Source organism: Strongylocentrotus purpuratus, unplaced genomic scaffold (genome assembly GCF_000002235.5).
Source record: "Strongylocentrotus purpuratus isolate Spur 01 unplaced genomic scaffold, Spur_5.0 spur5_scaffold_16, whole genome shotgun sequence".
Classification (NCBI taxonomy): Eukaryota; Metazoa; Echinodermata; class Echinoidea; order Camarodonta; family Strongylocentrotidae; genus Strongylocentrotus; species Strongylocentrotus purpuratus.
The window spans coordinates 14727116-14749067 of NW_022145601.1; the positions used below are offsets into that span (position 1 = coordinate 14727116).

At 40.0% G+C, this 21952-nt stretch overlaps 2 protein-coding genes across 2 annotated transcripts in view; one reads left to right on the forward strand and one right to left on the reverse strand.

The window, feature by feature from the left end:
- LOC583252 (metabotropic glutamate receptor 8) overlaps nt 1-1593 on the forward strand; it is a 75897-nt gene extending 74304 nt beyond the window's left edge. Inside the window, exon 5 of the mRNA XM_030987413.1 lies at nt 109-1593. Within this exon, the coding sequence (XP_030843273.1) occupies nt 109-1412 (1304 nt within the window). The 3' untranslated portion in view covers nt 1413-1593. The remainder of the gene's footprint in view (nt 1-108) is intronic.
- A 13346-nt stretch (nt 1594-14939) lies between these two features.
- Nucleotides 14940-21747, reverse strand: LOC583226 (zinc finger protein 362). The gene is made up of 3 exons (XM_783146.5): nt 21532-21747; nt 20698-20758; nt 14940-19993 (listed from the first exon to the last, which is right to left on the reverse strand). The coding sequence occupies exons 1-3, from the start codon at nt 21607-21609 to the stop codon at nt 18519-18521; spliced, it is 1614 nt and encodes a 537-aa protein (XP_788239.3). The 5' UTR covers nt 21610-21747; the 3' UTR covers nt 14940-18518.
- Between the last annotated feature and the right edge of the window lie 205 nt (nt 21748-21952).

Genomic DNA, 21952 nt, shown 5'->3' on the forward strand with positions numbered 1-21952 from the left:
TGTTTCTTCGCCACTATTTTGTGAATTTCAGAACGCCACAAAGCCAAACTAGGATGTTTCACTAAACCCCTGATATATGTTTTGTTCTTTTAATCTTTTAATCTATAGGTATAACGGGTGCACAGTTGAGCTTTGATGAAGACGGCGACGGCCCCGCACTCTACACCTTGCTCAACTACCAGCAAGTCAGTCCCGGGGTGTACAACTATGTGACCATTGGACACTACTCTGACAAGATCCATTTGAACGGTTCTCAGCCCCAGTTCAAGTTGTTCTCGCCAGAATACCCTACGTCGGCCTGCGGCGTGCCATGCAAGCAGTGGGAAGTCAAGGTGGTCCTGGAGGATAAGTGCTGTTGGCGCTGCGAGCCATGTGGTGATCTGAGCAGTCCACATTACCTAGTTGATAGAGAGACGTGTGAACAGTGCGAGGAAGGAAGCAGGACCAATGCTTCCTACACGGGGTGTGATCTGGTGCCAGCGGTGCCCATTCTACCAACCGGATGGGCCATACTGGTTATTGTCTTCGCAAGCTTGGGGATACTCACAACTGGCATCATTGGTCTCATCTTCAGACGCTATCGGATGACGCCGCTTGTCAAGGCATCGGGCAAGGAACTCATGACTGTGCTCCTGTTCGGCGTCTTGATGTGTTACATCATATCAATCTTGTTCTTTGTTCCTCCAAACTTCATTGTCTGTGGTCTGCACCAGCTCTTGATGTCGCATGGATTCACAGTGTGCTACAGCGCCCTCCTCGTCAAGACCAACCGCGTTCATCGGATCTTTCAGAACGGTCGGTCAACGCCCAAGCGACCTGAATTCATCAGCCCAATATCTCAGGTCATAATCACCGTCATTCTCATCGGTGTGCAGGCGATACTGTCCGCGGTTCTGATGGCTGCCAATCCACCTCATGTTGTCCGATCCGGGGCTAATGATGGTGAGGTTTACTTGGTGTGTCATTGCTTTGTTGATCACTTCTCGCTACTCAACATGGCTTACCCCATACTCCTCATGCTCTTGTGTACGGCATATGCGTTCCTCACTCGTAAAATACCCGACCAGTTTAACGAAGCCAAGTTCATTGGATTTACTCTGTACACCACTTGTATCGTTTGGCTTGCTATGGTGCCAATTTACATCTTGACGGCATCCAACCTAAAGCTTCGTCTCATCAGCGTCAGCTTCGCCGTCTGCCTCAGTGCCACCGTCAGCCTCGCGTGCCTTTTCGCGCCCAAAGTCTACATCATTCTTTTAAGACCCAAACGCAACGTGCGTATGAACAACGCCGCCATGAAACACGCCAACAACTGTCATCATGTCGTGTCCCAATCGGCACTTTCACACACGTGTAGCAACCAGGATGAGTCGACACCCGACGAACATGAACATGAACAAGAAATGCTCTGACAAAAGGCCGATATTGTGGGGCATTTTGTTTCGTCTCCTACTTCCACCTTTCATTGCCTTCTAAAATCCAATGCAAGAACGTCATAGCACAAAGTCATTTCTTCAGTTTTTGAGAATGGATCAATCTTTTTTTGAAGACATTCGTGTTATCTCTGCTGGTGAACATAGAATGTAAACTATGTCTATAAGATAAACCATTGCACGTACTCTACAACCCGACTAAAACTTGGGGAAAAAAAAAACATCGCGATATTGATTTTAGAAATGTTATTACATCCGGGATAAGGACCAGAACGATGTTGCAAAAATAACAAGGGGTAATTTAAAGGATTTTGTCAGAGAAAAAGTCTAATCGGCTACGTGTTAGAGGGGATTCTGGTGACCGCATGTTGTTATTCATGTGCGATTCGCAGTCGATCGGGACTTTATATTAGGGACTTTTAGATTCGCACGAAGACAATAGGTCTATGCTACGATCGACGTCCTTTTAATGCACTGCCTTGAATGGACGTCACACGTATCAGTCCACGCAAATCTAAAAGTCCCTACTGACTAACAAAAGTCGACTGTGTTAATTCTTTTTTGTCGGCCAAAACTGGTAAAGACTTCACAGCAAAAATAGGTAAATAAATGAATGAATAAATGTCATTTGGTACAGGTTATTACCATTATATGGCATTACATTTCTTCAATGTTGAAGAAATGTTTTTTTTTTAATGTTTTTTGTTCATGTCCTATTGCAACAACTTTCATACGATTGAACGTTGAGCCGTGATCTTTGCAGTAGCCTTACAAAATTGCTTACTTGTCAAAATGTACATAACATTGTAACAAATGACCATATGATATTTGTATATCTACTGGATTATTGAGACTGCCTTTCATAAAATGTCCACAACTACAAAAAGACGAAAAGAGAAGTATTGTGTGCGAGTAATGTCTTGAATGGTAAATGAACATGTCGGCTTTCATCTAACTTTCGTTTCAAGTGTTTTGTCGAAAAGATGAATACCAGCAAGCTGATTTAAGACAAATCGAATTAAACTATTTCCAGTTATGACAATAAGCAATGCGGGATTTTACATTTATTGTACCTCATATAACAGAAAACGAAACATACCGCAAGGTTTCTGCATCAGATGGAGATATTCATTTATAGGCTCGTTTAGGTACGACGCGGTAAACCGTCGTAGAAAAAGACGTATAAATGAATGGCAAGTGCGCGCAACACCGGTCATGCGCGTATTCGGTGAGCTCTTACGCATTAAGTGAAGCGTTTCGTCATCCTTTAAAAAAAAACGCCGCGGTCAACGAGCCTCTAGTGTGTTATGAGGACTCTACGCCTATTTTTGTACATAATTTGGCTGTTGGTTAATTGGGGAAAAATTATTTCACCGGGTGTTATGTTTCTTTATATTTATCAGGATTTATCCCCATGCTGCCGGTTGCACTTCAAATGGAATTGCACCTTGTTATTTTAAATAGTTTTCGAGTTACGAATGTAGTAATCTATCACCTTCATCTAGTGAATGCTTTTTAATAGATGCACTTGATTTAATGTTACGCATAAGGGGTTTATTGTGGTATTTTATTCACCATCGGGGAAAGCCATAAAATGTTATATTTTTCATAACGATTTTTATTCTTAGGCTAACCCAAAGTATACAGGAATATTTTGCAAGATCTTTTCTTTTATCTTTTTCTATAACGAGAACCGTATTACCTACCAGGAAGGTAATAACAATGAACTGTCTAAATAATGTACAATACAATGTATGATGGAATGACCAAAGTTCGCGGAGATTTTTTTTTTGAAATATAAGGAAATGTGATATTCGATCCATGATTTCTCATATTCTACACAAATTGATTTAGTTCGATTATCACCAAATTCACTGCAAAGTTTTTTACTACAAATTGGTGCAACTATAGATTTAATGGTCAAAGAAAGAACATTCGATGTCAAATCGGAAGGCGCTGCAACTGCAATTTGAAAACGAGACATTAATTCGCGCACGAGACTTTAAAGCTGATTTATCACAAAAAGCGATCTATCAGACCGATAATTACATATACTCAGGGGCGGATCTAGCTTTTTGCCAAGGTGGGGGGGGGGGGGGGGGAGTTGACCCAGTGGCGGGTCCAGGATTTTCTAAAAAAATCGCACCGTTTTACTGTTTTACTTTTTTATCCCCCCCCCCCTTTTTTTTGTGTTCACTTGGCCGCCCAAGGGGGGGGGGGGGTAAACCGCCGAACCTCCCCCCCCCCCCCTCCTAGATCCGCCCCTGATATTGCAAGGCAAATTACCATACCATGAGTTGGTACCACTTTTTACTGACAATCTTGATGACTTCTGCTCTCAGAATAAAGATTTCCAGACCCTTGTTGGTAAGTTATATTTTTATGGAACGGACGCAAAAGACTGCAAAATTTGCCGATCTTTTGTCGATATTTTCATAATTTCACACCCAATTCCATAGAAATTTTGTTTCTGGGTAATTAAAGGTTCCTCTTTCCTTTGGTGATATCAGATTTTTGAAATCTTATCGATTTTTCTAACCGAACTATATCACGCGCGTACTATATGGTCACACCCCCATTAATCGAAGCGTTCGATACCCTAATAGTATGTGAAAGGATGTCGATAAATATACAAAGGACCTTGTTTAAAAATAATAAAGTTATGTAATTACTACATGTCGACCACTGTTACACTATTTTTTATTAATGTTGAGTTTTGAATAACGTGTAAAGACGTTGAATTGTTATGCACTGATTTTAGTTCATGGAAATGTAAATTCATTGTTATGTTTGTGCAATATAGATGCTTAAGTTTGTCACGTACATATTATTGTATATCCTGAAGTTTATCGTATCAAATACCACTGAAAATCTCAGAAATGTCTATAATATTAATAAAGCCATGAATAAAGTTCTGTCATATTTACGTTCAAGACATGCGGCAAATCGGGAGATATCTGCAGCAAATCGCTTAGAGGATTGCGTCTGTATGACCCATGTTGTATGGCGACTATTTTCCCTTGGTCACTATATCCTATACTAACTGAAGTCACAACTTCAATCCTGGATTAAATACTTCACCTAACCCTAACCCTACACCCAACATAACTCAGTTGAAGGAGGCGCGATAGCTCAGTCGGTAGAGCAGTGGTCTCGTGATCCGGTTACCCGGGTTCGAAACCAAGTCGATGCGCTATAGTGCCCTTTGGTAAGGCATTAATCCTCATTACCAGGTCTCTCGGAGAGGTCCTAAAGCCGTCGACCGTCTGGTTGCTTACTAACAAGCATTTATGCTTTCTTAGCAGTCAGGTAAAATAACCACCACCACATTCAGTTGCAGCCCTATAACCATGATCCTATATCTTTGAAGAAATGCACCCAAAGCATATTATGTCGATCGCTGGAACATATTCATGTCAGATCAACGTTGATTGCAAATCGGTAGTTACTACAGACAAACCTGCTTTAGTTACCACCTGTCTACAAAGACCACATTTTATTTGTTTCCCTTTAAAATAGTTTATCATTGAAACATGTACCAATGGAACCTGAAAATAAGGACTACCTGCCTATAAAGACCACTTTTCATGTCTCCCTTAGGTGGTCTTTCTAGACAGGTTTCACTTTAGTATGATGGGGGTCGGGTATCCGGACACATAAAAAAACATAAAACCTTCTCTTTTGCCTTCGTATTTAATGAAAAGTATTCATCAAATAACATTAACTATGATGAATATTTGCCCTTTATAATATTGTTCAACATAAGATTTATGAAACATTGATTGTAAAATTCTTCGAATTGCTGTTCCAAATCAGGCGTCCGGACACAACGTTTGTGGATATCGTCTCCATAATATGTTTTAGTGAATGAAGCACCTATGATTATTATGGACGGTATAATTATTGTTATCATTAAATACATTATTTTCTCGCGTCTTACAACCTTTTACTAAGATTATGTATCAACAATTTCTCCGGAATTCTACTGCTGTTTGGTGGAAGGAAAATTTGAGCTCTCGATTATGTCAATGATACTCTGTATTTGTTTTTATTTTTAATAAAATAATTTTGTTGTCAATTTATATTGTCCTATGCGTAATATCTAGAGTCCGTTTCAAGTATTATATTGACGTAATACGAATTCTTTTTATACCGAAACTTTTTTTTCTTCTTAAAAAGAATATTTTTTAAAGGACCAAAGGGTCGTCAAATGGCATTTGGGGGATTCTTAATTTTGTTTGCATGATTTTTTTTTTCTTCCTTCCTTCCATCCTGCTACTTCCCACTGACAAAGTTCCGTGTCCGGGCTATTAGATGGGGTGAAATTAAATTATGTCTATAAGATTCTCGTAGGAAAACATCCGTAAAGAATAAGAAGCTGAAGATGAAGACGAGACTCCGCGTACTCAATGGACGTGAAGCTTGGACCCTGACATCAGTCCTAAGAAAGCGACTGAAAAGTTGTGAAGTTTGGTTCCTGAGAAGGATGCTTAGAATGTCATGGATAGAAAGAGTTTCTAATGAGGCATTTGCCATGGCAGGAACAAGACGAAAGCTTCTGAATAATATAAAAGTTCGACAGCTGAGCTTCTTGGGTCATGTTAATTCGAAAGAATGGTTTGTAAAATCTTGTACTGACTAGAAAAATAAAGGGGAGGAGGATATAGGGGTAGGAGGATTCTGTGGATGAGTAGCTTAAGGAGTGGGATTTTCTTAAAGTGGAATTGATCTCGGCAGGGGCGGCGATTTCTTTAAATGACCGGGGGGGGCAAAATGCGAGGGGCAAGGGAGCCGTGACGTAATGAGCAACAACAAAAAAATGGGCAGAAAAAAATCCGCATCACCCTCACTTTAAAGGTACAATGTCCCTTTTGCAGCCAACCTCAAATTCTGTAGAACTTTGCAGGAATTATGAATATGTCATGTATGTCCTATCTGTGAAATTTAAACGTTAGCAGTGTCCTCATATTCAAATTATGCAAGGAAACCCGTTTACTTGCTAGACTTCACTGTCAGACACTATTGAGTGACTGACTGGCTCTGTTTCTTCTTTGGTAATAACATACATGACAAGAGTTGTAAAGGGTACATGAGCATTTGTCTACATCAATAACCCACTTCTTGTGATGGCCAAGATTAAACTGATTGAATCTTTGCGCAGCATAAAACGTATGACCATTCGGTACAATTGTCTGAAAATCAAGACTATTACTTTTGGGCTCTATAGCCCTAAAGTCGATTTGACAACTAATAGTCATTATTTTCCCAATTGAAGACATTTTCAAGCCCCACTTTTTTTAAGGAAGTTCTAAATAAGTATTATCTTTCAAATGCAGTTGGAATTTAACTTTTTCATTGTTTTGGCCTGCAAATGGGACATAGTACCTTTAACATGTTACATGTCGGCCCCGAGGAACATTTTCTAATTGGGGGGGGGGGGGCTAAAGTATTTACAATCGGGTAGAGCAAAGCGAGTGGAGTGTAAATTGGCGTGGGGTCCAGGGACAATGCCCCGGTGAGGGTCAAGGGACGTAGCCCTTTAAAGCTCAGGGGTTTTAGACATTTAATAACGGTCGGATGAGCATATTTTGATACCTTATTTATTACACTGGCATGCAGGTCACTAATTGGAGTGGGGGTAAGGCGGCGTAGCCCCCAGAATCTAAGGGATTTTTGGCGTAAAATTACGATCAGATGTGCATCCTACTTCAGGGCCCTTGGTGGGGCCAGTGGCGGATCCAGAGAGGGCCAGGCCCCCCCCCCCCCCCCTGGAAAAAAAAAGGATAAAAACACATGAATTTTACCTTTTTGGGGGGTTGCCCTCCCCCCTGGCGCTCAAGGGGGGGTGCAAATTTTCGAGGGCCCCCCCCCCAAAAAAAAAAAAAAAAAAAAAAAAAAATGTGCTCACTCAGGATTGTATCATTACAGATACTATGTCCCTTTTGCAGCCAACATTATATTCTGTAGAACATATTCTGCAGGAATTATGAATATGTCATGTATGTCCTATCTGTGAAATTTAAACGTTAGCAGTGTCCTAATATTCAAATTATGCAAGGAAACCCGTTTACTTGCTAGCAGGGGCGTCGCCAAAGGGGGGGTGTGGGGGGTGCGACACCCCCCACCTGTCAGGATTTTGTCGGTAAAATTGCGCTGCCGTCGGGAAAAAGAGAAAAGGGGGGGAAAGAGGGAAAAAACAGAGGGAAAAAAAAGGGAGGGAAAAAAAGAGAGGGAAAAAAAAGAGAGGGAAAAAAGAGAGGGAAAGGGAAAGAAAAGAAAAAAGAAAAGGAAAAGAAAAGAAAAAAAAAAAAGGAAAAAAAGAAAAGAAAGAAAGGAAAAGAAAGGAAAGAAAGGAAAAGAAAGGAAAGAAAAGAGAAGAAAGAAAGAGAAAAAAGAAAAAGAGGGAGGAGAGGAAAGAAAGGAAAAGAAAGAAAAGAAAGAAAAGGAAAAAGAAGAAAAAAGAGTGAAAGGGAAACAAAAAATACGGGGGATGAAAGAGAGGAGAGAGAGGGGAGATAAGAGTCTGAGAGAGGAGGAGTGGGAGTAAAAGAGAGAAGGGGTTGTTGGGTGGAGTCGTCTCGTCGAGGGAGCAAGCAAGACACGGGTAAATATGTTGCTGTGTCGTGTCAGCTGTGTCGGTATTCTTGCTCGATCCTCGTGTACTATATCAATGCAGAAGTTTAAAGTCGGTGAGATGTATATTGTTGGTCGGCCGACAAGTTTTTTTCCCTACGAACTGTGATTTCTTATCCGTTGTGACCATTTCGAGAGTGACTACAACTACAATACTTGTATTTTCTCGAAGTTTCACTTTGAATTCCTATAAGTTCAGCTAAAGAAATCAGAGGTTTAACATTTTCGGGGAAACTCAATTCAAACAAGGTTTAAGAATCAAAAACGGTACGACGAATCCTCTTCCTTTCTTTATACTGTGATGGAAGGCCAAAAATTCCGCGCTTCGCGCGGAAGGTGAAACTTCATTTAGACGAGTCGAGAACGGTACAACGAAATCGTCTTCTATCTCTAATAATTTAAGGAAACGTCAAAGCTTCCGCGCTTCGCGCGAAAGTGGGAAACTGAATTCAGACAAATAGGGCTTATTAAAAGTCGAAAACGGTACAACGAATCGTGTTCTTTCTCTAATAATTTGAGGAAACGTCAAGGCTTTCGAGCTTCGCGCGAGAGGGGGAAACTAAATTCAGATGAAAAGGGCTTAATAAGATTCGAAAACGGTACGAGGAATCGTCTTCCTTTCTATATATTGTGATGAAACGCCAAAAATTCCGCGCTTCGCGCGGAAGGGGAAAAACTTCATTTAGACGACTCGAGAACGGAACGACGAATCGTGTTCTTTCTCTTGTAAATTGAGGAAACGTCAAAGCTTTCGCGCTTCGCACGAAAGGGGGAAACTGAATTCAGATGAATAGGGCTTAATAAGATTAGAAAACGGTACGAGGAATCGTCTTTCTATCTCTATATTGTGATGAAACGCCAAAAATTCCGCGCTTCGCGCGGAAGGGGAAAACTTCATTTAGACAAGTCGAGAACGGTACAACGAATCGTCTTCTTTCTCTAATAATTTAAGGAAACGTCAAAGCTTCCGCGCTTCGCGCGAGAGGGGTAAACTGAATTCAGACAAAATTAATAGGGCTTATTCAGAGTCGAAAACGGTACAACGAATCGTGTTCTTTCTCTAATAATTTAAGGAAACGTCAAAGCTTCCGCACTTCGCGCGAGAGGGGGAAACTGAATTCAGATGAATAGGCCTTATTAAGAGTCGAAAACGGTATGACGAATCGTCTTCTTTTCACTAATAATTTAATGAAACGTTTAAACTTCCGCGCTTCGCGCGGGAGGGGGAAGCTTCATTCAGATAAGGATTAAGAGTCGAGAACAGTACACCGAATCGTCTGCTTTTTCTCATAATTTAATGAAAGGTCAAAGCTTCCGCGCTTTGCACGGGAGGGGGGGGGGAACTGAATTCAGAAAAGGATAAACAGTCGAGAACGGTAGAGCAAATCGTCTTCTTTTTTATAATAATTCAATGAAACGCCAAAGCTTTCGCGCGGGAGGGGGGGGGGGAACTTCATTGAGCCAAGGATTATCAGTCGAAAACGGTATTATATTAATCGTCTTCTTTTCCTAATAATTTAAGGAAACGTCTAAGCTTCCGCGCTTCGTGCGGGAGGCCCATCACCCACACCCCCTTAATGAGCGCGCTTTTAAGTGATTCTCTTGCTCACTACCGCCCCTCCCTAAAATAAGATCCAGCTCCGCGCCTGCATTAAAATGTCTAGCTATGATGCTGACTAAATTGAAGAAATAATTCGTATATTTATGTCGTCGAGGAAAATGACCATTTTGCGCATATGCAAGTACAAGAGATAGTCCATAGGAAAAACAATTTAGCCTTCGGCCCCAGGTTTATAGGGTTGAATTTTTCGATATTGGACATTTAATTTTGTCGGTAATTGGTGGCTAGTTTTGTCGGTAATCGTAAGCCTCTACACCCCCCCCCCCCCCCCCCCCCCACTGAAAAAGGTCTAGCGACGCCCCTGCTTGCTAGACTTCACTGTCAGACACTATTGAGTGACTGACTGGCTTTTTTCTTCTTTAGTAATAACATACATGTACATAAAATGAGCTGTAAAGGGTACATGAGCATTTGTCTACATCAATATCCCCATGGGTGTCGATCCCGGGGGGGGGATGGGGGGATATATCCCCCCCCCCCCCCAATATTTCAGGTGGGGGATGGCCTGTACAATCATCCCCCCAATAATTCACCATCAAAAAAAAAATGAAGAGAAAAATTAATGATGAGAGCCCGATGAGAGTTATTACTCGCAAGATGACCATCAATATACACATTTTGCTATCTCATTTTCATAATACATACATAATATACGAAGTAAATGAGACAACCGTATATGAGACAAGAATAAATTGAATTCTCGCTCATACGGCTTCATCAGGAATTGATGAATTTATTCAATTTGTTCAATCAAGAGCATCATAGAAATGCAGTGCGCCAAATGCAAAGACGCAGCGTTAAAAAGCAACGAGCTAAATGTTTAGCGCGAAGCGAAAAGTAGCAATCTGCAATGCACATCAAACAATCCTGGACAGTGTAAACATAGATGAACTTTTTCTTTCTTGAATAATCTAATGAAACGTCAGAGCTTCCGCGCTACGCGCGGAGGAAGGGGAACTTGATTCAAACTTTAAGGATTAAGAGTCGAGAATGGTACAACGAATCGTTTTTTTTCTCTAATAATCGTACAACGAATCTTTTTCGTTCTTTAATAATCTAATGAAACGTCCGGGCTTCCGCGCTACGCGCGGAGGAAGGGGAACTTGATTCAAACATTAAGGATTAAGAGTCGAGAATGGTACATCGAATCGTTTTCTTTCTCTAATAATCTAATAAAACGTCAAAGCTTCCGTGCGTTGCGCGGGAGCGGGAAAACTGAATTCAGACAAGGATTTAGAGTCGAGAACGGTAAAACGAAACATCTTCTTTCTCTAATAATTTAATGAAACGTCAAAGCTTTCGCGCGGGAGGGGGGGGGGACTGAATTCAGACATGGATTAAGAGTCGAGAATGGTACAACGAATCGTTTTCTTTCTCTAATAATCGTACAACGAATCTTTTTCGTTCTTTAATAATCTAATGAAACGTCCGGGCTTCCGCGCTACGCGCGGAGGAAGGGGAACTTGATTCAAACATTAAGGATTAAGAGTCGAGAATGGTACAACGAATCGTTTTCTTTCTCTAATAATCTAATAAAACGTCAAAGCTTCAGTGCGTTGCGCGGGAGCGAGAAAACTGAATTCAGACAAGGATTTAGAGTCGAGAACGGTAAAACGAAACATCTTCTTTCTCTAATAATTTAATGAAACGTCAAAGCTTTCGCGCTTCGCGCGGGAGGGGGGGGGGGGGACTGAATTCAGACATGGATTAAGAGTCGAGAATGGTACAACGAATCTTTTTCGTTTAATAATCTAATGAAATGTCCGAGCTTCCGCGCTACGCGCGGAGGAAGGGGAACTTGTTTCAAACATTAAGGATTTAGAGTCGAGAACGGTAAAACGAATCATCTTCTTTCTCTTATAATTTAATGAAACGTCAAAGCTTCCACGCTTCGCGCGGGAGGGGGGGGACTGAATTCAGGCAAGGATTAAGAGTCGTGAATGGTACAACGAATCATTTTCTTTCTTTAATAATCAATTGAAACGTCAGTGCTTCCGCGCTACGCGCGGAGGTAGGGGAACTTGATTCAAACATTAAGGATTAAGAGTCGAGAATGGTATATCGAATCGTCTACTTTCTTTAATAATCTAATGAAATGTCAGAGCTTCCGCGCTACGTGAGGAGGAAGAGGAACTTTTTACAAACAAGGATTAAGAGTCGAGAACGGTATAACGAATCGTCTTTCTTATCTAATCAAACGTCAGAGCTTCCACGCTTTGCGCGGGGGGGGGGGGGAAGAATTCAGACAAGGATCAAGAGTCGAGAACGATCCAACGAATCGTCTTCTTTCTCTAATAATTTAATGTAACGTCAAAACTTCCGCGCTTCGCGGGGGAGGGGGAAACTCCGCCTCCCTGCACCCAACCCTCTGGGAACGCGCTTCGCGTGCTCACTACCACCCCCCTAAAATGAAATCCTGGCTACGCGCTTGGGGAGGGGGTGTAACCCTGTCACACGCTTCTACCTTAAAACAAAACAGAACAAAGACATTTTGAAAGTGTTTTTTTATGCGACCTTATAAATGTTGAGGTCAAGTTTCTCCTCAACGCATAATGGACCACAGCTTTGCCAGAAGAAAAAAGGAGGTGGTGTTAAAACCATCGGGAAAGGGGCGTCAGGACATGGAAGGAAAACCAAGAGTGCCCCTTCACCAAAGTGTGTCCAAAAGAAAATGCTATGGCCGTAAAGAAAAGCATTATCACCAGGCCTTTTTCTTCATAAGTGCTGATCAAAGGGGGAGGGGCTTTATTGTTTTGGCTGGGATTGAAAATTTGTTGAGGTTATGGAGATGTTGTTTATGAACGAGTGGTACTGAACAGCGATTCAGGGCAGGGTGTCACCCCTTAAATTTCTAAGGTTTAAAATATTGCGACAAGTAAAATTACACTGATGACTCTACAGTGCCGCCGAATGCGAAGTATCAGTCTTCTTCTTTACGTGCCATGTTCTGAGACGTCTCAGGACATGGCACGAAAAGAAGAAGTATCAGTAATGAGGGGAGGGGGGGGGGGAAGAAGTATCAGTAATGAGGGGGGGGGGGGGGGGTATCAGTAATGAGGGGGGTATCAGTAATGAGGGGGGGAGAAGTATCAGTAATGAGGGGGAACAGAATTATGTTCAGGAAACAGACTCCTTCAGGTATGTGTTCAAGCGAAGTACCCCTAGCCAAAATCCTCAAGGGCCGAGCTTACACCCTCCTTCACTCCTCAACGAAGAAAATGTTGGGAGGAGTGTGGAGAACTTCAACCCCCCCCCCCCCCCCCTCTCTCTCTCTCTCTTTCCATCCCTTCATGATGGCGGTTTTTGTTGTTGTTAATAAATGTTCTTTTTATCGGGTATTTGACTTGAATTTAATGAATATAATTGTTATAAGCATTGTGTGAAAACAGGCGAAAGGTGAGTACTATCAAGGCTGGTTTGTATTATCATAATGGGTTACATGTGACCATGGGGGACTTTACCTTGATCAGACATAACCTCCATCTCTCACTTGCCCCTAACCATTCAACATGAATGCAAACGAATACATGTCTATCATCCATAAACATGAATACAAATACCTTACAAAACATTATTCGGTTAAAAAATACAAAGAGACAGCTTATATACCATATATTTGCCCAAATTTAATGATATACAGCTCAATTAATACACCACATAAGTTTGATACATAGTAGCATTATACACATAAGTTTCCAAAAATTGTTTGCCATAACTATGTTCAAATCACCATATGTATTCTGTACCTAGCAATAGGCCTTTTCTTTTCATGCGAATACCAAAAAAAGTCATCCATAATCTACTCTATGCATACATGTATCTTCAAAAATATATAATTGCGCAATTTATAACTACAGTAGTGCTCAAAGATCAATCATTCTATATTCCATTTGGTAATGTATTTTGCAATAATCTGCAGGACTACAAAATCTACAATGTCTTACACAGGATACAACAGTTATACCCTCATACAAGATATAACAAAATGTCAAATGATCCCAAACACACTTGTACGAATTTCACACCGGTGCCTTGGCATACGGAAATTATTTGTCGGGATATATAAAGCTCTTTGTACACAAAAAAACAAAGTGACATAACATTGTTAAGTATCAGCATATAATTAAAGCTATACAATACATTGATTGAGAAATATACAGCGGTCAGAATAAAAAACAGAAGACAGACATTAATATACATACAACTACTGGCACAAAAAAAATGCAAAATTTAAATCGATATCTATTTTCAAAAAGCAAGTACAAAAAGAGATCTGTGACACAAAATTCTTTGCTTATAAGTTCCCTAATTCCCCACAAATCAACACAGGATATCTGATACTTTGGTGAAAATTTTTAATTTGTAACTTACTATTATCTGGAGAGTTGGTGAGGGGGACTACAGTGGGAAAGTAAAGAGAGAGGTACCGGGTAAGAGCCAGAAGGCTTCGACTCTGAGTTAAAAGATATGAGTTAATGCCCTTCTGGCATTCAGCAAATTAGTGTAGAGGGGGGGGGGGGGGGGGTAAATGTGCTGGAGTAGAGAAAAGAGTGACTGAATAAGGGAGAGGGAGACACAGAGGGGGTGGGAGAGAGAGAGAGAGAAAGAGAGAATGGAGGAGGAAGGGAGGGAGGGGGTTATAGAAGAGAAGGATAAAAAAGAGAAGAATAGAAAATGAAAACAGTGGCTTTCAGATGGGCAAGAAAGAATCATATGTAGATGGGGGAGGGTAAATGAGCTCGAGTAGAGAAAAGAGTGACTGAGTAAGGGAGATGGAGACACAAAGGGGGTGGGGGAGAGAGAAAGAGGGAGAAAGAGAAAGAGAGAGAGGGAGAGAGAGGGAGAGAGAATGGAGGAGAGAATGGAGGAGGGAAGGGAGGAAGGGGGTTATAGAAGAGAAGGATAAAAAAGAGAAAATAGAAAATGAAAACGAAGTGGTTTTCAGATGGGCAAGAAAGAATCATACATGTCCAAATCCTGTCCTCACAAAGTTAAACAAAGGAGACAAAATCATTTAAAAGCATTAGTCTTACTGGACTGCCAACCCAAACTATCTCCATGTTGGAGATTAAATTTACTTAAACTGAATAACACAAGAGAGGGTGAACATTGAAGTCTAGCAGTTGAGGAAAAACCGTGCATAGATTGTGCGACCTTCCCGCTTGCATACTACATGTGGTATCTTCCAGAAACATTCCAATTACAAATTACATCAAAACATACAGCAATGATTTCAAAGGGGACAAGCAATATTTGTGCGTGGTGAGTCACTAATTGGTTTGAAACCAACACAAAGAGGAATAAAGATTAACAAAACAGATCATGAACAGAATTCCTTTGAAGAAAACTCGTGATCCACTTGTGAAATTAAACAAATCTAAATTTCATCATTTACAACGTGTGCTTGGAACAAACACAAAAGTTACATCACAAAAGAAACAAAACTTTTCAAGAACGAAATCACTTGGTGATATATATATACAACATCATAGTACTTGACAAAATATTTTCATATTGATAACAGCGGGAATGAATTGGACAACATGATTTGATCATGGTTTCAATGAAGCGTAACTGGATTCTTGACGTTTGATTATTTTTACACTAATCCTAACAGTGAAAGAGGTCTTAAAATAGGTCCAATTACTCATGACCTCTTGACCTCTAAAGATAGAAATCGAAGGAACAAATTAACAATGCATTGCCTTTGAGAGTAACATCCAAACATTAACGTTTTGACTTGTAATACATCAACAATAAAAGGCAGGCTTGAGCATAATCATTTTATAAAACAAGAGTTAAATCAATCTGAACCATTTTTACAGATTCCAAAATTATCTTTGGCAAGTCAAGGTTTTATCGCATAAAACCAGTGTTATTCTGATTTTAAACATTGTTCAATTTCAAAGGGCTAGTATTGTTTTAAAATATATCTATTTAATATAATTACAATTTTACAATTTAAACAAAAGTACATTACTTCAAACTTGAAACTTTCATGAAATGTAATTTTTGCAAAATTCTATTGACAATCATGATTGCTGCAAGGCATAAAGATGTTCTTGGATAGCGCACATCACATTATGATATAGCATATCTTCCAAAGAACATTGGATATTATTACCCGGCCTCTTAATTTGCAAAGTTAAGTAGTGTGATTCAAATATTTCAAGAATCTGGCACACTGATAGAAGTTTTGCTTTTAAATGTTAATTTAGAGTACTATCTGAATTTTTTTTTTAGCTACAAGGGAAAGTTATTTACAATTATCACATTGTCAAATTAGGGGTAAAAATGATTATGGTAAAGACAGATATGAGCATAAAAAGATTTAAAAAATCAATGATTTCCATAAGAAATGAATAATAAACATTTCATCAACAGTACTTAAATCCTAGAAAAATAACTATAGGCAGTGCATACAGAATGCACAGGACCTGGCAATGGCTGTCTCCGTTGATTGCATTTTCAAATGTAAAATCCATATACATGTACATAAAAAGTGTGTCAAATAGCACCAATACCAATGTTAAAAATAAAAACTGTAAACCCTACGTTATCTCTACTTTTTTCAACCATGATTATCTTAAAATAATTTAAGAATTCATGAAAATGTTCTTAAGGCAGAATAAATAAAAAGAACCAATCAGGCGATAATATGTAAGATTCCTAGCAAGGTTGGAATTATTTCAATTTTTTCACTGTCCATGTATTCTTAGATTTCTTAGATCTGGATATCTGAAGTATCATCTTGGAGTTAGTAATAAGATGCTCAGTTCCAAACCTTTTCGCCTTTACGTTAATTAATAGCTCAACTGGATCTAAGGTCAGACATGACACGATGTAAAAAGACAGATTTGATGTGAAATTATGTTCATAAATCCACAATATTTTGTTTGGGCACCACATGGCCAAATATCTTGGACATGCCCAGCTACATGTATACCGGTAAGAATTGTTTGGCGCCCCCATTGTTGCCATGTAACTAATCTTTTTTCTATTTTAAAAGGGGTTCAGTCCTCAGGTTAATAGCTGATACAAAGATAAACTTCTCATTCTGCTCCAAGATTTGTGAAATATGACTCTTGTATCATTTCAAGAAAAGCCATACTATAATCATTGATGAATCTATACATTTCTTTATAATTATACTGACGTTCAGATAGGCTAGTCAAGGTCATATTTTCACTGTTGGATTTTCTGTTCTTCTTTGAAAAAAACTATGGTTGGCTTTATCCATTAGAGATTTCAGTGATATCTTATATAAAAAGAATTCAAGTACAAAAAAGCACAATAATAGTAATAAAAAAGTTCCACAGCCTCTTCAAACATTGACACAATACGCATCTTCTTAACCTCAGCATAATTTCACTATTCAGACGATGATCAAGGTGGTTACTTACAGGGTTTTTTTTTAAAAATGAATACATATATTTATGTAATCTTTGTTGTTACAAATTCAATCAGGATACAAGATTGCATCTCTTCATATTGTTACTAGTACATCCACAATTACATTCACAACATCGAGACACCAGGGCAAAAGTATCTAACTTACATCTTAGACAAACATAAATCACATTGAAATACAAGGCGGCGGCGACAAAATAAAGCATAGCATCTCTTACTCTAGGTAAAATTTACAAACTTGCAAATGTACAAATAATTTTCAAGACCTTGCCAAGGAACATCTCATATCAAAAATGCATTTCAGAACTACTTCTCTTTCACAAAAAAGTACAATTATACAATAAAACTTTTTACACTGTACAAGAAGACACAGTTGACACAAAAAAGTACAATTTCTCTTTCATCAGGACTTCTTTTTCAGCAAGTTTTAGACAAGTTTAGAGTGATTTACAAAAGCAGCCCTTGTGAGGGGTTATGCAATCCTTTCCTAATGCTAAGGTAGCGACAACACAAAAATATTCCATGAAAAATCAATGATCGAAGCAATTACAATTCATATGCTAGGGTAAAGCATTAACTAGGTAAGCTAACTAGGCAGGTCCAGTGGGGCTGGGTATTTGATTAAGATCAATGTAACTTTGAAATTTCAACTGAAACAGTGAAAAAAATTCACACGGGGGCTCAGGGCGAATTTGCCCCGAAATGCCCAAAAGATTCGCCGAAAATCAGAAAAGAGCCCCGGTAAATTTGCATAGACTTCAATGCAAAACCAATTTTAGAGTGTTATGTTTATGCAGGCATGCTTGAAAAGTAGCCCCCGAAAAATAAATATTAATTTTTTCCCTGAATTGAAATGCATCAGGTTTCATAGTTGGAACAATTTTTGGCATGGTTAGATGACATTTACGAAAACCACAATTCTCCTCTGAAGTTTGAAGACGTGTTTGTTCAGATTATTTGAGATTCAGAGTGCCAGAAATCTGCATATTCTTCTCTGATTATCTTTTGGTCTCGTCATTCTCGTTAGTGATGTTAGAAATGAATTTCTCTTGAAATGGCTTAGTACAGCAGTCACCTGATATTTTGAGGGCTCTGCTGAGAATCTTTCCTAAATTTGTTAATGGAGAAAGACCAACTTACAAATATAAAACAAGTAACAAAATTAACAATTAATACAACACATAACAAAACACTAGACAAGTCTACTTTGGTCACTGAATGCAGTCAAGCTATAATTGGTCATAAAAATATCTCCTATGGAATATAACATTTGATTTGAGTCGTCATTCGAACCTTAGTTTTCAGCTAAGGTTTACACTGATCTACACAGAAAAAGAGTGAGGTTTGTGCATGAGAAAGTGGACATAGTTGCCTGACTGACAGAAGGGCTTATGTCCACAGAGATGTTACCTTGGGGACCCTCATCTGGCCATGTTGTAGACGGTGGAGAATACCGGGTTAACACCTGCTGGTAATGACATGGGGAACCCAGCAGGGTTGTGGAAAGGTGGAAGGGCTGAATGTAAGGTTGTTGAGATGTTGTGTGCTAACCCCATACCTTGGCTAGCCATGATGCCGTTAGTGTGGGACAGGTGAGAGGCTTGGGAATGCATGCTGATGCTGGTACTTGGCCCTGGCGTCTCACTACCCTGTCTTACCTCATGATGTGGGGCTGCTGGCGGGGGCACGCTGTACGAGTTGCGTTCCAAGGTGGCATTGGGGTTGGAAATGATGCTGACGGGGGGTAGCGTCATGGGGTTGTCAAACTTGTCAATGCCTGACGTAGCAACCTGCTGCTGCTGTTGCTGTTGCTTCTTCTTTTTCTTCTTCTTGGGCTTGAACTCTGGAGGCGGATTCGCATGCCCCGCTGCATTAATATGAGGGTTGATGGTCGTCACCGAGTTGGTGACATGGTTGATGATGTTGATCGCCTGACCGACGATATGGGGGTGTTTTTCCATGTGCTTCATTAAGTACAGCTCTTGAACGTAAGACTTTCCACACACGCCGCACGAGAAGCGCTTTTCACGCCGGTTATTCTCGTGGGACTGCGTGTGATTCTGCAGCACGTCCGGATCGTCGAACGCGCGGTAGCAATCGCGGCATTTGTACGGCTTGTCCTTGTTGTGCCGCCGCCAGTGCTGCTGTAGATTAGACAACTGGGTGAATGATTTCTCGCAGCCTGGCTGGTTACAGCGATAAGGCCTCTCTCCTGTATGTATGCGTGTGTGCTGCTGGAGATGTGAAAGCTGCTTGAATACCTTCTCACAAAAAGTACAATGGTATGGTTTCTCATTCGTGTGCACCTTCATGTGCTGCGTGACGTACGACGTGCTGGAGAACGCTTTGCCGCAGTCGTCACATTTGTAAGGTTTGCCTTCTTTATGTGAGCGGCCATGGAGCAAGACGTCTGATTTACTGTAGTAAACCTGGGGGCAAACCTTGCACCTGTACTCCCGTGTCTCACCTATATCTTCCAAGGTCGGACCGGGTCGTACCCGAGCCTCCCCTGGTAGTCCTGTGTGTAGATGTGCAGGCTGGCTGTTGCGTGACTTTGACCCTGGTTTGCGACCTCGCTTCCCGGACCCTTGACCAGCGGGTGTAGGGGCTCGAGTGGTTGTTGCTTGACTAGGGCCTGGTTGACCATGGGATTGGGTGGTCAGCATGCTAGCACCATTGCTGGGGGATTGTTGATGGTTGCTCAGAGACTTATCATTCTGATGGCTGTTTTGTTGTTGCTGTTGTTGTTGCTGCTGCTGTTGTTGCTGCTGCTGTTGTTGTTGTTGCTGCTGTTGTTGAAGATGCTGCTGTTGTAGAAGCCCAAGGTTCATCTCATGTGCAAGTTGTGGCGGCAGTGGCAGAGGAAAGCGTTCCATTGCTTTGGCTTGCTCAAAAGCTTCATAAAAAACAAGAAAAATATAGTAAGTAGAAATGTTATTGTCAATCCAGGTTAAAGACCTCAAATTATTTTTAAAAAGCTACAAACACGATGGTGCTTTTATTATATATTTTCCACAATAAACTTATGATTCTTATGGAGATTAAAAAGACCAATTTACAAATGTAGACCTCAGAAAATCCACCTGAATTAGGAATTACTTCTCATCAATTTTCTAAGCTTGAATTCCTCATTATCAAGACATGTATAGTCAAAATTTTCTTAGTGGCCACATCTCTTTAAAGGGAACCTGTCTATAGTGGCCGTGCATTGTGTCTCTTGAGAAAGAAATGTGTTGTATTACATGTCTAGAAAGGCCACCTGTCTACAGTGGCTACTTTCTGTTTCCCTTGGGTGGCATTAACATAAAAAAAAACCTGAAATCGAGTAACATTCTGAAAACTGGAATCCCTTTTCAAATTTCAAAATTTTCTCAAAAGTTTGGGAAAAAAGACAAAATGAATTGGAACTACCCAGTATTGTAAAGATTCTACAAGTGAACATGAATCGAAGAAGCACATGCCTCATAAACAAGCTGGACGTACAACAAACAAATAATGAAATGTAAAAAAAAGAGAAAGCGAAAAAGAAAGAGAAAAAGAAAGAAAAACACCACCAAAAGTTCAACAAAAATGCATGAACTGTAGTCTTAAATCACTCACCTGCCCTGTCTTGCTTGGCATTCACAAGATGAGGCACTCTTATAGGAAACCTTGATGCTTGCTGTTGGGGAAAAAATATATTTAGAATATGAAGGCATTGGAACAGCCATTCAGGAGACATTTTTTCTCTGATGTTCTTCCACACTTGCATACTGGTAGTAACTAACAATGATAACGCTTACAAATCATTTTCACCTCTCCCCAGAACTCAACCTTCTCTTTAAAAAGATAGGGTATTTAGCATAGTTAGAAATGTTGATGCTTGCTGTATATATAGGTTAAATATGAAATAAAGCATAATGTACTAAAATATCAAACTTTAATACCTGTTAAGGAGTGGACCTAATACAAATGACCGTTGAGTATCAAATGGCTTCTAATTTTGTGTCACACCTGGGGTGGTATTCTCAAAACCCTTGTGATTTTTTGTGTAAGTTTCTCTGTATCTTCTGAAGATATTAGAGCACTAACATACTTGTCAGTATTCTGAAAATCTTTTAGCTCTCTATTATCTCTTGTACTTGCCCAAGTGATGGTGAAAGAAACGGATTGTCCTGCTAGTATGAATAGAAATAGGGAAAGACAGACTACTTTGCTCAATGTTATCTTGTGAAAAAATGTTTGCTTTTGTATGTATATTTTCATTTTATTACCATTGTCTTTTGATTAATTTTATCCAAATTTCAATTATTTATTTATTTATTTTTGTACAGGGCCCCTCCTAATAAGCTTTAGTTTTACAGAGGTCCTTCCGATGTATTTTTTTGTGAGTAATCATTATGTAATTATGTTTTTTAGTGGAAAAATAACAGTGAATAGAATTGAACCACATACCTCCATAGAGTCCCTGGCCCATATGTAAGCAGTCTCCAGGTTGGCTGACAGTGAGGAAGCCATGGTGTTCTCGCTCATTCTTCACACCGCGTCCGATAGATAGAGGGTCGCAGATTGCATGCCTTGTTGGGCCTGGAGGGAGGAGTCTTCCAGTGACTACGGGAGACTTCTCATATACAAGACATCATTCAATCACCCTGTCATGTCATGAATGCTCTACCTAGATTTGAAAGGTAAAGTTGGAAAAAAGGAGAGAAAGGCAAATACATTTAATGCAGGCCTACATTTACAGTACATCTGGGACCTGTTTTATAAAGATTGCGATTGATACAAACCAATCATTTTTAATCCCATATCTTTACATACAGTAGCTACGCTAAGATAAGTTGCTATCAATTAAAAATTATTTATAAGACAGGGC

Bases quoted from the DNA above. Each gene is read 5' to 3' on its own strand.
- LOC583226 (XM_783146.5), bottom strand. From the start codon at position 21,609: ATGAGCGAGAACACCATGGCTTCCTCACTGTCAGCCAACCTGGAGACT. The intron at 20,759-21,531 runs GTATGTGGTTCA...TTTCCCCAACAG, and splicing joins GGGCCAGGGACTCTATGGAG to CAAGCATCAAGGTTTCCTAT. The intron at 19,994-20,697 runs GTGAGTGATTTA...TTTTTTATGAAG, and splicing joins TGCCAAGCAAGACAGGGCAG to CTTTTGAGCAAGCCAAAGCA.